This window comes from Pelophylax lessonae, assembly GCF_965119305.1.
Source record: "Pelophylax lessonae genome assembly, chromosome: 8".
Taxonomy (NCBI): domain Eukaryota; kingdom Metazoa; phylum Chordata; class Amphibia; order Anura; family Ranidae; genus Pelophylax; species Pelophylax lessonae.
In genome coordinates this window covers 250,211,177-250,227,211 of record NC_138775.1, presented here as the reverse complement: position 1 = coordinate 250,227,211, position 16,035 = coordinate 250,211,177, and the positions used below count along the sequence as shown (strand labels likewise).

Below are 16,035 nucleotides of genomic sequence, written 5' to 3'. Positions count from 1 at the left end.
ACAATGCACATTATTACTTTAGGCTGATCTCATGACAAGACGTTCATTCAATCTGATATTTTCAGTGTTACAAAACAGGAACATGAAGATCAGGCTCAATTGTTTCTCTATCGTATCGTAATGTTGGTAAACTACCGCTTCCCATTTGGTAATTTATGTAACAAAAAATTTGATTCAAGTGTCAATCAAAACCAGTTAGATAAGCAGTAACTATTTTTAATGTTTAGAGAAATAAATGGTAGTTAATTGAGATTAATGCAACAGGCAGAATGTACTTGGGTAGTTTATTGGGTCAGAGACCTCCCAAAATGAATATTTCTCCTTAGTGTGGTCGCTGATCAGATGGATCTCTAGCAATTACCCAAACCAAACCATGGTTATATATCACTTATCTTAATGTATATTGGATTATATTTGTTTATTGTATGTTTTTTTCTATTCTAATGTATATAGAATGACTAAAAGAGCTCCTGAAGAAGCGCTAAGATCGCGAAACATGTAGAGCTTGAACTCTGGCCTATATATATGGTTATCCATACCGCCAAGGTTTTACTATGGGGGTCCCCCACCTATTGGGTTGGACACCTATGGTTTGGTTTGGGTAATTGCAACATCTTAAATGATTTTAACATTATTGTATGTACTGTCCTGTATATATTGTATTTTTTGATATGTATGACAATAAAATTTCTTGTTTTTATAATTATGTCTTTTGCATGCCTATTAAGAAAATTTTGTTTCAGATATTGGATTATATATATATTTTTTGTATGTTTTTTCTATTCTAATGTGTATAGAATTACTAAAAGAGCTCCTGAAGAAGCGCTAAGATCGCGAAACATGTAGAGCTTGAACTCTGGCCTATCTATTCGGTTATCCATACCTCCAAGGTTTTACTGTAGGGGGTCCCCCACTTATCTGGTTGGACACCTATGGTTTGGTTTGGGTAATTGCAACATCTTAAATGATTTTAACATTATTGTATTTACTGTCCTGTATATATTGTAGTTTTTGATATGTATGGCAATTAATAAAAATTCTTGTTTTTATAATTATATGTCTTATTCGTGCCTATAAAGTCCATTTTGTTTCAGATATTGTATTATATATATATATTTTGTATGTTTTTTCTATTCTAATGTGTATAGAATGACTAAAAGAGCTCCCGAAGAAGCGCTAAGATCACGAAACATGTAGAGCTTGAACTCTGGCCTATCTATTCGGTTATCCATACCTCCAAGGTTTTACTGTAGGGGGTCCCCCACTTATCTGGTTGGACACCTATGGTTTGGTTTGGGTAATTGCAACATCTTAAATGATTTTAACATTATTGTATTTACTGTCCTGTATATATTGTAGTTTTTGATATGTATGGCAATTAATAAAAATTCTTGTTTTTATAATTATATGTCTTATTCGTGCCTATAAAGTCCATTTTGTTTCAGATATTGTATTATATATATATATTTTGTATGTTTTTTCTATTCTAATGTGTATAGAATGACTAAAAGAGCTCCCGAAGAAGCGCTAAGATCACGAAACATGTAGAGCTTGAACTCTGGCCTATATATTCACTTATCCATACCTCCAAGGTTTTACTGTAGGGGGTCCCCCACCTATTGGGTTGGACACCTATGGTTTGGTTTGGGTAATTGCAACATCTTAAATTATTTTAACATTATTGTATGTACCGTCCTGTATATATTGTAGTTTTTGATATTTATGACAATTAATAAAAATTCTTCTTTTTATAATTATATGTCTTATTCTTGCCTATAAAGTCCATTTTGTTCCAGATTCTATTTCCAATACAGTTTAAGGGATGTGGCACATGGTTCTATAATTCTATTTATATACACTCGTGGTACCACCCCAGGGTAGTGTATATTCCCTAGATTAATTTTCCTTCGGAACTCCTAATTCTTTCTATCTATTATTATTTTTTTATTATTTTATTATTATGTATTATATATTATATTTATATGTTTATTATTATTATATCTTTTATTATTATTATTATTATTTTTTTTAAATTAGGGCCCATGAATCGTATGTATAATGTTACCAGTGATACTGTTAATGTATGGATATTCTAATTTTTTTTCCTTTTTTTTTTTTTTCTTTTTTCATGACTGTTGTATTGTTTGTTTTGGAAAAATGAATAAAGATATATTGAATTATTATTTTTTTTGACAGTTCCAGCAATAAGATTTTCTTATCTAAATTACTCATTGTTCACATCTACAGCAACTATAATGAGGGGTCCCATTATCCCCAGAACTAGTGTGTTTTAGGAGGAATTTTCTAGCTGAAAAAACACTCTAACTGATTAAAGCTTAAAAAAATGAAAAACACTAAAAAAACACTGAAAAACTTGGCTATTCGGCATTTATCATTATTTTTGAACCAAAAGCTTTTGTGGGAGTATAGTTTTGCTAAAAAAAAAAAAAAAAAAAAAAGCTAAAAACTGCTACAGCTTAAAAAAAACATGAAAAACTCTACTGCAAAAACGCTGCATAACTCATTCTACAGCTACAGCTTTTTGCTAACGCTACTGGCGTTTATATAACGACCAATGTGTATGAGGCCTTAAAGAGAATGCTGAGCTAGAAGTGAGACTCCACTGTGGCTACAGAGGCCTCAAAACATTTAAGAATTCTCAGCATTTACCCATAAGTTGTATGTAAACCCTAACAATGAACTTTTCTCATTTGCTTCTCCTTGGTCTGTCTGTATATAATTGAAAAGATTATAAAATATCTGTTTGATAGTGCAACAAAAATATCTGTTGATCCTGCCTGAAATACAATGAGCTTGTAACATCATGTGCCTCTACTGCATACCACACACACCGACACAGGTTGAACTGGATGGACTATTGCCTTTATACAACCTCGACTACTATGTAATTATGAAATCTCATATAGTGTTATCAGCCCTGCCCCAGATGAGAAGGGGGTGTTCTGTAGTCCAGATCAGGAGCGAGCGCTGTAGTGACAATGCTGATCCTCCATAAATACAGAATATTGGGTGAGTGTTGCCACCCTAGGACAGGACGTGTGTTACTGGTAGAGAGGACTTGGGTTTGGTTCTGACTGAACCCATGGTTTGCTAAACCCAGAGGCAGCTGTTGTTACTAGGCTGATGAGCTGTGTCACCCCACGGGCTTGCATGTACACAAAGGAGAAGAGATGCTTATGACAGCATTGACTATTGGCATCCAGGTTTGGCAGAACCCAAGTTGGGACTGAACGGAAGCTCGTTACTTCGAAGCTCGTTAAAAATTATGTAAAAAAAGGTAAAAAAAAAAAAAAAACGAATGCAGTTAACATGTCTAAGGATTGGTGAGCTGCAGTATATTACATTTTTTTTTTCTAATAAGTTTTGGAAGAACTGGCCATTCTGTAAATAGCTGAAGAAGCTGTAGATCATTGGGCTAAGTATCTACCAAATATACTGCATCAAAGTATTGAGATATCCATAGAATACCAATCCTGCACTGCACCATCTCAAATCCGTGAGCGTAATAGATGTACACAGCCATTAGATTGGACAGTCTGGGTCCCATGATGTCATAGAATGTAAGTGTAAAGTAATCCGGACAAATGGATGCATCCATTGTGCTTGCCTTTACAATTACATTTCCAAAGACAATCTCATGTCTATAGGGACAGCCATATGCCTGCCTGACCAATCACTCTTAAGAAAGATATCAAATAAAGATGTTAAACAAACCCATAACAAACACTGTTGTCTCTTCAAAGCCCCCACAAAGATGGCTCTACATGGTGCAAAATGGTGGTTGGGTTTTCAACAAAGGGGTTGATTTACTAAAACTGGAGAGTGCAAAATTTGGTGCAGCTCTGCATAGAAACTAAAAAGCTTCCATTTTTTTTTTTAACGCTTAAAGTGTAAGTAAACCCTCCTCTGCAAGTTGTATCTATAGGTAAGCCTTATCATAGGTACTGTAAATATCTCCTAAACATGTACCGTTTAGGAGATATTTACCTTACATGCAGCCAGTGATGTCACTGGCGCATGCGCTCTGAAGGAACGGCCGCTGGTGCCGCTCCTTTAGAGCCCCGTGCTGTGACCGTCGGCTCCCGCGCGCATGCGCGGAGTGACGTCATCGCGGCTCTGGCCAATCAGATGGCCGGATGCCACGATCCCGGAAGAAGGGCGACTGAACATGTCGCCTGTCATAGAGGTAAGCGGAGGCTCGTTCTAAGGTAAGTATTTCATAATGAGCTAGTATGCGATGCATACTAGCTCATTATGTGTTTCTCTTTCAGGGTGAAAAAAATAAAATCGGGTTTACAACCTCTTTAATTGAACAAGGTGAAGTTAGAAGCTGATTGGCTACCATGTACAGCTTCCCCAGCTTTTGCACTCTCCATGTTTAGTATATCAACTCCAAAGAGTTGTTAGCCAATTACAATAATGTTTACATTCTCCCTACTCTAAGTACAAGAAAAACTCTAGTGGTTGATGATAGCAACCAGTGAGGTTTTATATTTTAAATTAAACAAGAAAAATGATTGGATACAAAGCACTGGCTTATTTTTGGCTTTTCCATGAGTACTTTATGTATGAACTCCTTATGTTAATGTGACCACAAGCAAATACCTGTCTTCTCTCATGGCACAACAATCAACATATGATGTGAAAATGATCGCAAGCCATCCCCTTTAAACATAGCCGCCTCCATCACGTCAGCTGAAAAGCGCTGGATGTTGCACACCACTGTTCCATGACTATAACACTAGCTCTGAATAGAACAGAATATATAAAATGGTCTGATTTTTCCTGCATGACCAATCACAACAAATATTTGTTTCTTAAAAATAAACCATGATTTAAATGTTGGTCAACCACCCTTGGTTCATTAATGGGAAGATAATGAGTCTGGGACAAATGGGGTTTGCACAACAGATACATCAATTTTTATATGCGGTCATCATATGTCTGTTTTCATTGTCCTCACCATGATCAAGAAAATGGCAGAATCCTTGGTATCTAACCATTCTGATCTATAGCCAGATGTATAAAAGACCTAAAGATCTTGTCCTGGGGGCCGGATCTTCTGGAGTAGAACTAGAAATTGTGTAGAAATAAAATTCTTGTTCTACTGTGGTCTGCAGAACTACTGCCAGTCACAGCCACTGCATGAAGAAGCACTGACATTGAGGTGGACATTGGATGGTCATTGAGGTGGACATTGGATGGTCATTGACACTGAGGTGGACATTGGATGGTCATTGACACTGAGGTGGACATTTGATGGTCATTGACATTGAGGTGGACATTGGATGGTCATTGACATTGAGGTGGACATTGGATTGTCATTGACATTGAGGTGGACATTGGATGGTCATTGACATTGAGGTGGACATTGGATGGTCATTGACACTGAGGTGGACATTGGATGGTCATTGACACTGAGGTGGACATTGGATGGTCATTGACATTGAGGTGGACATTGGATTGTCATTGACATTGAGGTGGACATTGGATGGTATGATGTGGTATTGGACCAGTGATACTGCATGGTTTAGCAGTTTCAGACAGTAGTCTAGGGTGTATTGTGATATTTTGTGGCAGAATTAAGACTAAAGCCCCGTACACACGTGCTGATCGTCGGCCGAACGATCGGCCGTCTTTTGTCCAGGGCTGTCGTGTCTGTTGAAAACTGCAAAAGACTGCACACGAATTTTGTCGGCCAACAACAGCCGACTGCAGAAGTGATGTCATGTGATGGTTAACTTTCCTTGTCTTTTTTCTTTTCTGAGCATGCCCAGTCTTGCTAATCTGCTGTCTTTCGGCCGAAATCTGTACTGACTGGCGAACAATCGGCCGTTCTGGTGACGGACAACAAAAATTTTAAAGTCTGCACGACAGATTCTGTTCGGCCGAAAATGCGCTGTCGGCTGTCGGAAGCATCATACTAACAAGTCTACAATCGGCCGATCGGTCATCGGCCGAATATTTACGGCCGACAATCGGTACGTGTGTACGGGGCTTTATGCTAAAAGTGGTCAGAGGGGCGCATGACCCAACTTGATTTGATCAGTTAAATAAATCATTTCACATTGCCCCTCCCAAGCCTGAATATTAATACGATAGTATAAAGCAGGTAGACTCTAGAATGCTGGTGGGAACAATGATGAGTGTCGGTAATCTATTGTTCTCTTGAAAAAAAGTAATGGATCTGGGTGTTTACAGGCTCTCATAGACATAGACATCATCACCCAACCTGTCCAAATCTGGTGGTGAACATCTTACACTTGGGAGTATATGTAGAACTGCCATACACATCCAAAAATTGGTCAAGGTTGAACAGTCAAGTCCAGGGATTGGCAAAATACTTCTTTACTGCATTGTCACTTATGCCTTCTGGTCTTCCTTCCCACAATCAGTAATAACCAGTTCCTGAAATAGTTGTTCTTTCCAGAAATTGTACATTTTTCTATACCAATCAAACAGGTTTTAGCTTTCATTTTGCAACCTGGAAATTCTAAATGAGACATGAAATCTGATTTGGTGCTTTTAGGCAGCACCTATTTTTAGTTTCTCCAGTAAATGTTATAAATTTAGCATCACTACATTATTTTTTCTAACCTAAACCATGGTGTACTGAGGAAATGTGAGATGCTCTGCACTGTGAAATAGGTCGGTCAGGGTACATTGGTGTTATGCAATTTATTACTGGTGAAATGTTTTGCAATGCAAACATTTGTAAAAATTGTAAGATTTTCTGGACTGTGAAATGTACACAAAAACCATCCACTCATCTTTCCAAATTGTGCAATATATTTTAGCTTTTCTCATAGCAATCAGGATTGTGACAAATATTTGCACCCTGCAGGGAGATAATGAGACCTTCCAAGTGTTGAAAGTGCCCATTATTGCACAGAGTGGTTTCCCAACTTGGTGGAAAATCTCTGCAAGAGAATGCAAATTGTTACCTCCTCTATGGAGAAAGAGGAACAAAACTATGATAGCATGTGCCCTACATTTATCCATCCTCTAAGAATATGGCGGCAGGTCTTAGAGGTGCAGTGATGCCATCAAGGATGGGCAAATGCCTCAACACCCATCATTCTTGGTGAGACATCTGTCTATGGCTAAGCTGCTAGAAGCATCATTGATGATTGTGCAATGATAAGCTAATGATGATGGTAAGCCACCAAGCAGCAAGGGGTAGAATTTAGAAGTATAATGGCAGGACAGACATGTATACATTTTTTGGACTACAGATCCAAACTGGCAAGGCATACACAGGCATTGGAAGGCAGCCTGCAAGTTGAAAAACTGTTGCAGGAATAATAGTGGCTAAGGGATATCAGCACAAGGCTGACCATACACTATGCAATCTGATTGTACAATATGTTTTAGGTCTACCATCAACTATGTAGCACAAGGATACAAATGAAATGGACTGTTTAGTTCTGTCCTCACATTACAGTGAGACTGAACAATCAGATTGTATAGTGTATGGCCAGTATTGGGTGGGATAGCCAGTGGGAGGTTCCGGCTGACGTGTAAATCATTCAGGTGGCCCAGGCAGCAATACAACAAAACTTTGACAACTCTAATATTACAACACAATAGAAGAATCGCCTACCTGTTCCCAGGGGTTAGAGGTTGGCTCAGTCCATACAGCATGGTTCTGCCCGCCGCCTGGATGGGGAGGGATGCTGGGGGGCTCAGCTGGACCATTCGGGCTTCTGCAGCTTGCTCAGCTTGATGTCCAGAGACAGGCAGAGGGATGGGGGGTCTGCAGAGTTCTGTGGTTGGGGGTAGAGGGGTCCTGCAGAGTTCAGTGGTTGGAGTCAGGGGGGCTCTGCACAGCTCTGTGTTTGAGGTCTGTGGGGGTCTGCACAGCTCTGTGGTTGGGGTCTGTGGGGGTCTGCAGAGTTCTGTAGATGGGTTCAAGGGGGGTCTGCAAAGCTCAGTAGTTGGGGTGAGCTGGGCTCTGCAGAGGTCAGTAGATGGGGTCAGAGGGGCTCTGCACAGCTCAGTGGTGGGGGTCAATGGGGCTCTGCACAGATCTGAAGAGGGGGTGAGTGGGGCTCTGCTCAGATCTGTAGAGGGGGTGAGTGGGGCTCTGCAGGTCTCAGTGGATGGAGGGGCTCTGCACCCTTCGCTGGTACTCAGGCTCTGCAGTCTCAGCTCCTGCTCCCTGGCCTTTATATTCCCCGATCCCTCCCCCCTCCTGAGCAGCTCAATCACCGGCACAGCACGAGGGGGGGAACTGGGGGCCGCCCCCTCCTTCACCCCACTCTGCTCCACTCCACGCGTGATCTCCGCCTCTGCTGCCTGCCGGGGGGGTGAGCTGACATCCGGAGCGTCTCCCATCTCTGCTGTCCCCAACCTCTCCATCATCCTCAGGGTACAATCATAGCACAGATCTCACCTCCCACCGAAATCCTACCTGAGGGGCAGAAGAAGAAATCCCATCACACATGTGCCTGCCAAGGAGGGATCACACCAATCACAACACAAACAACACAACACTGTGCAATCACCACACAATCTACACTGTGCAATGACCACACAATCAAAATCAACACTGTGCAATGACAACACAATTAACACAACACTGTGCAATGATTACACAATCAACACAGCACTGTGCAATGACCACACAATCAACACAACACTGTGCAATGACAACACAACCAACACAGCACTGTGCAATGACCACACAATCAAAATCAACACGGTGCAATGACAACACAATTAACACAACACTGTGCAGTGACCACACAATCAACACAACACTGTGCAGTGACCACACGATCAATATCAACACTGTGCAATGGCCACACAATCAAAATCAACACTGTGCAATGACAACACAATTAACACAACACTGTGCAATGATTACACAATCAACACAGCACTGTGCAATGACCACACAATCAACACAGCACTGTGCAATGACCACACAATCAACACAACACTGTGCAATGACAACACAATCAACACAGCACTGTGCAATGACCACACAATCAAAATCAACACTGTGCAATGACAACACAATTAACACAACACTGTGCAGTGACCACACAATCAACACAACACTGTGCAGTGACCACACGATCAATATCAACACTGTGCAATGGCCACACAATCAAAATCAACACTGTGCAATGACAACACAATTAACACAACACTGTGCAATGATTACACAATCAACACAACACTGTGCAATGACCACACAATCAACACAACACTGTGCAATGACAACACAATCAACACAGTACTGTGCAATGACCACACAATCAAAATCAACACTGTGCAATGACAACACAATTAACACAACACTGTGCAATGACCACACAATCAACACAACACTGTGCAATGACAACACAATCAACACAGTACTGTGCAATGACCACACAATCAAAATCAACACTGTGCAATGACAACACAATCAACACAACACTGTGCAGTGACCACACGATCAATATCAACACTGTGCAATGGCCACACAATCAACATCAGCACTATGCAATGACCACATTCAACGCTGTGCGATGAATGAACATACAAACATCACACCACTGTACAATGAACATACAATCAGCACAAAACTGTGCAGTGACCTCAAAATCAACACAACACTGTGCAATGACCACACAATCAACATTACCACTGTGCAATGATCATACAACACAACATTTTGCACACACATATACATGTACAACACACACACACACACACATATATATCATATATATATATATATATATATATATATATATATATATATATATATATATATATATATATATATATATATATATATATATATATATATATATATATATATATATAATATGGTACCACCATGATAGAGTTTAATATCTCACAAATAATTAACACACATATGTATATATAACCATAATAGAGTTTAAGATCTGATATGATTTATAATCAACACATACGATCTAGCTTAATATATGATATAAATTGCCATTCAACACATATCTATGTATATATAGTCATAATAGAGTTTAATATTTGGTATGAATTGCAACTGAACACACATGAATGTGAAAATGCTATGAATTACTCATCACACACACGAATGTAAAATCTGATAGGAATTTTTATACAAACACACATATATATGTATATATTCGTATCACATGACACTCTGCAATATGTGTGTTTGCTGGAAAAAAAAAATTGAACCGATGTAAGCAAATGATGGTCAGTTCTATGCTATGTCGGCTATAATTGCATTGTTGCAGTCTACAACAATAGGTTGGACTGCGAGATGAGAGAACAGAACCTGAAAAACAATACATTAGGTTACACCGGGCTTATTTTGTAAAATAAAATGATGCACCGAGTGCAGGTATCCGCAGCAACCAATCAGAATCAATATCTAAAGGATCCGTGCAAATGACGTTTGGTTGAAATTTGCAAATGTAATCTTACAGAATAAGCCTTCAGCTGTCACTATGATTGTGTTTTTTACCTACAAAATCCCTAATTCTTTAGCTGTGAGTGGGACTACAAGGCACATCATTACTGTCAGCTTTCCCTATAGATGACACTTGTGGATTGTCCCAGAATAGCCTCTCTTGCATCCACAGCATCACATTTCCATAATGTCATCATATTGTATGAGGATTATAGGGTGCTACCTGTAGGGGGCAGCAATGTAACAAAAGGGGCAGGGGGCGGTAGACTATAATAAACAGAGCCACTATCCGCAAAGGGGTTATATAGAAAGATGACTTTCTAGGAAGAAAACAAATGGTTCTCATTTACTACTACTACTACTACTACTACTACTACTACTACTACTACTACTACTACTACTACAACGACCACTAGTAACAACAGCAGTAGTAAAAATTAAAGTAATACATCTAGTTCCACTACTACTACTACTACTGCTTCTACTACTACCGCTACTACTACTACCACTACTACTACTACTGCTTCTACTACTACCGCTACTACTACTACCACTACTACTACTACTGCTTCTACTACTACTATTAATAATAACTACAACAATGCCTGTAGTTATTATTGTTAGTACTGCTATTAATAATATTGTTTTGATGTGGTTGTTCTTCTTCCTATTTTTTCTATTATTATTATTATTATCTTTGATTTGGTTGTTCTTCTTATTTTTTTCTATTATTATTATTATTATCTCTGATTTGGTTATTGTTCTTATTTTTTCTATTATTATTATTATTATCTTTGATTTGGTTGTTGTTCTTATTTTTTCTATTATTATTATTATCTTTGATTTGGTTGTTGTTCTTATTTTTTCTATTATTATTATTATCTTTGATTTGGTTGTTGCTCTTATTTTTTCTATTATTATTATTGTTTTTGATGTGGTCGCTAGAATATGTATTATTAGTTATAGTAATCTGTATAATAATACAAATGTATTATTATACATGTTACTAAAACTAGTAGTAAATATTCTGGATACACAGAACAAGTTAATGTTTTGCTAAATTGTACAAACTTTATTTTAAAGCAAAGCAATTATTTGTTCATGTCCATGTGTTTCTCTATACTCCATGTACACATAATACTACACAGAGAATATCAGCAGTATTAGACTATACTATCAACTAATACATTGTATTTTTATTATACATTGAGCATAATACACTCAATAAAGCGTGTTTTATATATATTTATCTCTTTAGTCGCTTCACCTGAATCCCATCACACAGTCATTTTAATTTGTTACTTTTTGATGAATAATTCATATTGATAATATTTCTTGAAATTGCAGCATAGGGAAAAGATGAACATAAATATGTTGGTGATTTAGGTGAGTGCTGTACCCCTTTTATATGTATTATAGACACGAATATGTGTCATTGTACTTTATTATTACAGAGAGCTCCTCCATGAGATTGTGAAAATATCTCCTCCATATCACATCATTATCTCTATTACGTACTGTGTGGGAGGAATGTACAGAATGGAACACAATAGAGCATAAAGAGTGTTAAAGTACACAAAACATTTACAGTACACACAACACACACAGTACATACAACATATACAGTACACACAACACATTACATACAACATATACAGTACACACAACACACAGTACATACAACATATACAGTACACAAAACACACAGTACATACAATATATACAGTGTACACACAACACACAGTACATACAACATATACAGTACACACAACACACAGTACATACAATATATACCATACACACAACACACAGTACATACAATATATACCATACACACAACACAGAGTACATACAATATATACCATACACACAACACACAGTACATACAATATATACAGTGTACACACAACACACAGTACATACAATATATACCATACACACAACACACAGTACATACAATATATACCATACACACAACACAGAGTACATACAATATATACCATACACACAACACACAGTACATACAATATATACAGTGTGCACACAACACACAGTACATACAATATATACCATACACACAGCACAGAGTACATACAATATATACCATGCACACAACACACAGTACATACAATATATACAGTGTACACACAACACACAGTACATACAATATATACCATACACACAACACACAGTACATACAATATATACAGTGTACACACAGCACACAGTACATACAATATATATGGTGTACACACAACACACAGTACATAGAATATTTATAGTACACATAGAACATACAATATATACAGTACGCACAACACACAGTAAATACAATAAGAACACATAATTCACTGTACATACCGTATACACACTGCACACAAATACACAACATACACAGCACACACAACGCACACAACGCACACAGTAATATACACAGTACATATACAGTATGATACACAGAACACACAATACATACAGAACACACCGTATACACAGCACACACAGCACATACAGTACACATATTATACAACGTACACACAATACATACAATACACACAGTACAAATAATATACACAACACACACAGTAGGCACAGTGCATACAATAAATAAAACAACACAGACGAATCTGTATTAGTATATGCTGTACAGCCGTGACTATACAGTATATATATATAATCTGAGAAAAACACTGACGCATAAAATGATATACAATACACTGTACATAGATAGGAGGTATATTACTCTACTCATATATAGTGGAAGGCAATGTGCTAATGTGCGATGTATTGTGTTGGCTATTGTAGCTCTAATATATATATATATATATATATATATATATATATATATATATATATATATATATATATATATATATATATATATTTCATTTTTTTTAAAGATATTAAAGATACACCGAACCTCTATAAATACCTATAATTGATCGGTGTACAGTGGGGTGACTAATCGGGCGATGGAAAGTGGACTGTGTCATTCATGCCCACAAATCAGGGTCTGTACTGCAGTCTGTACAGCTCAGCCCAGTGCCTCGATCCCCATTATCCCCCACCGTACAGCCAGCCTAGCTCTTTGTTCCTGGCTACTCTGTCTGAGCTCGGGGCTGTTCTGTTCCTGGCTGCTCCTGCCCTGTATGAATAGACATAAACATAGGAATGTGTGGGCCAGGAAGGGTTGAGGGGGGTCTCACACCCCGGTGTATCTGCCATTGTAATTAGAGGAGGGTATATTATGTTACCATGCATAAAAATATGTCATCATATATTTGAAAAGGATAAAATGTGTGTGTCATTTTGTCTATCTGAAAAACATATAAAATATATATGTATAAGATATATGTATAAATATGTATAAATATATAAAATATTTTAAGAAAAGATGAAAGAAAGAAAGAAAGAAAGAAAGAAAGAAAGAAAGAAAGAAAGAAAGAAAGAAAGAAAAGCGCCTCCAGCACCATTACAATCTTTTTTGTTTAGTTTTTTTAATAAAGTATCTAGAAAGGAAAAATGTATGTGTTATGGAGGTGATCACATTGTATCCATATGTCTTCCTATCTGAGAGACATGCAGGAGGATCTGTGTGTTATCGGAGTAACCTCACACACCACCCCAATAAACCTGACCGATCTCCGACTTCCCTGTCCGCCCTCTCCAATACATCACCCGGCACCTCACATCATGTGGATTTAAATCCAATTCCAATATAAATAATAATATTACCAATAAGAAAAATAATTATTATTATTGCACAAGGAATGCTAGGGAATGTTAGGGAATGGTTTCCTAAATTATGCAACAATTCGTTTTAGACGCAGTATTTTTATAAAAATAAATTAAAAAGTTCCGTGATTTTAAAATTATATATTTTATTAAAGGCAGTTTTTTTTTTTCCAGAAAAGGAATTTCCCTTTATTAATATTTACTTATTTATTTATTTATTTTTTATGTTTCACTTCGTGATTAATAATATTTTATACTAGCCCAATTTTGGTAAATTCAAAAGAAAAGAAGATACGACCTTCTATATATCCCATGCAACAGAAGATCTACAGAAAATAATAAACTCTCTTATGGTCAGTAAATGACATACATATATATATATATATATATATATATATATATATATATATATATATATATATATATATATATATATATATATATATATATATATATATATATATTATAAATATTGAACAATAAGGTGCAATATTAATTTTGTACGCCGACTATTCTGTAAGTCAGGGGACTCCACGACATACACGCATACATACACATATGGACTTTTTGTCTTTATTCATATTAAAAAATCGAATTGGTTCTAAAGGTGGGGGGATAGAATGGCCGTTGTGACCTTCCTCCTGTTTACACTTCTTCTTAGTTTTTTTACTAAAAAAGAAAAAATATATATATTCATAAATAAATATATATATATACGTTTAATTTTAAATTAATCTGCTTTCCGATTTATTAACATATATATGTGTGTGTGTGTGTGTGTGTGTTAAACGGTACTTTTTTGGGTTTTTTCACAATGCGCTAAGGCATATGTCAGCGTTACATAAGGTGGAAAAGAAATAAAATAAATAAATAAATAACTACAGGGAAAAAAATGGAGACCCACATCTCTCTTCCTCCCTCCCCTTGGAAAAATGGCAGATGAAGGGGGTCTCACTATATATATATATAAAACACATGTATATAGAACACATGTACAGCCAACACAGGATCATGACACACATATGACGGACACATAGGTATAGATCACATACATACCGACACATCGCAAGGTTATTGATCCCATACAGATGTACAGAACATGGCATTATTCCCTCTGCAGACCCAGACCTGTCATAATACAATATATAATGTCATCCCCCCCCCCCCCCTGTATACTCTGTACTTCTCAGCCTGATCGATAAAGAATAGTCCTAGAAACAAAGGGGGGCTCCCCTCCCCCCAGATCCCAGAGCCCCCCAAATCGGCTGTGTGATCGCAGCAACCATCCACAAGACAAAGCCATGTACTCACCGAGCTGCTTTCATGTGTGTTAGTGACTGAAGCCATTTTGTGGCCTATCCATGGCTGCAGTGGGTGTTTTTTAGGGGAGTAGTTGGGTGGCTGCAGCAGAATTGGATCTAATCCCCAGCCAGGGCTGCTTCCTATTTAGTATGGAGAGAGGAACACTTCAGCAATGTGTCCAGGAGAGATAAGACTCCAGCACTGGCCAGCCTGCCCTGATAAGCCTCTAAGCCCATTATTTATGAAATGATTCATTATTATTTGGCAATTTTATCGAAGGGAAGGAGGAAAAATATGGCAGGGATATATGCATAGGAATAGATGCCTTGCAGGATTTTTTTTTTTTTCTTGCTTTTTTTTTTCTTAGCTTGTTAAGAAAAAGACACTGCTGAGAATAATATCATCACTATTAAAAATGCACCATGACAAACCGCTAATTCTAAACTTCATTTCACTGCTTGCTTATTATCCCCTGTGTTTTATTAAATATAGGAACACCTACCCAGTGCTTAATTAAATGTAATGAGTTACAGTCAATTGGCTAAGTAATGTTGTTCCAA

The 16,035-nt window shown here is 37.3% G+C and overlaps 1 protein-coding gene across 3 annotated transcripts in view; it reads right to left on the bottom strand.

The window, feature by feature from the left end:
• Positions 1-15,666, bottom strand: part of TAL1 (TAL bHLH transcription factor 1, erythroid differentiation factor) — a 40,931-nt gene extending 25,265 nt beyond the window's left edge. Inside the window, exons 1-2 of one of the 3 annotated variants that reach the window (XM_082266589.1) lie at positions 15,485-15,666; positions 7,625-8,434 (exon numbers count right to left, since the gene is read on the bottom strand). In XM_082266589.1, coding sequence (XP_082122715.1) covers positions 7,625-8,385 — 761 coding nt within the window. In that variant the 5' untranslated portion in view covers positions 8,386-8,434; positions 15,485-15,666. The remainder of the gene's footprint in view (positions 1-7,624; positions 8,435-15,484) is intronic. The other 2 variants (XM_082266590.1, XM_082266588.1) reach the window with 2 other exon arrangements.
• Positions 15,667-16,035: the final 369 nt, after the last annotated feature.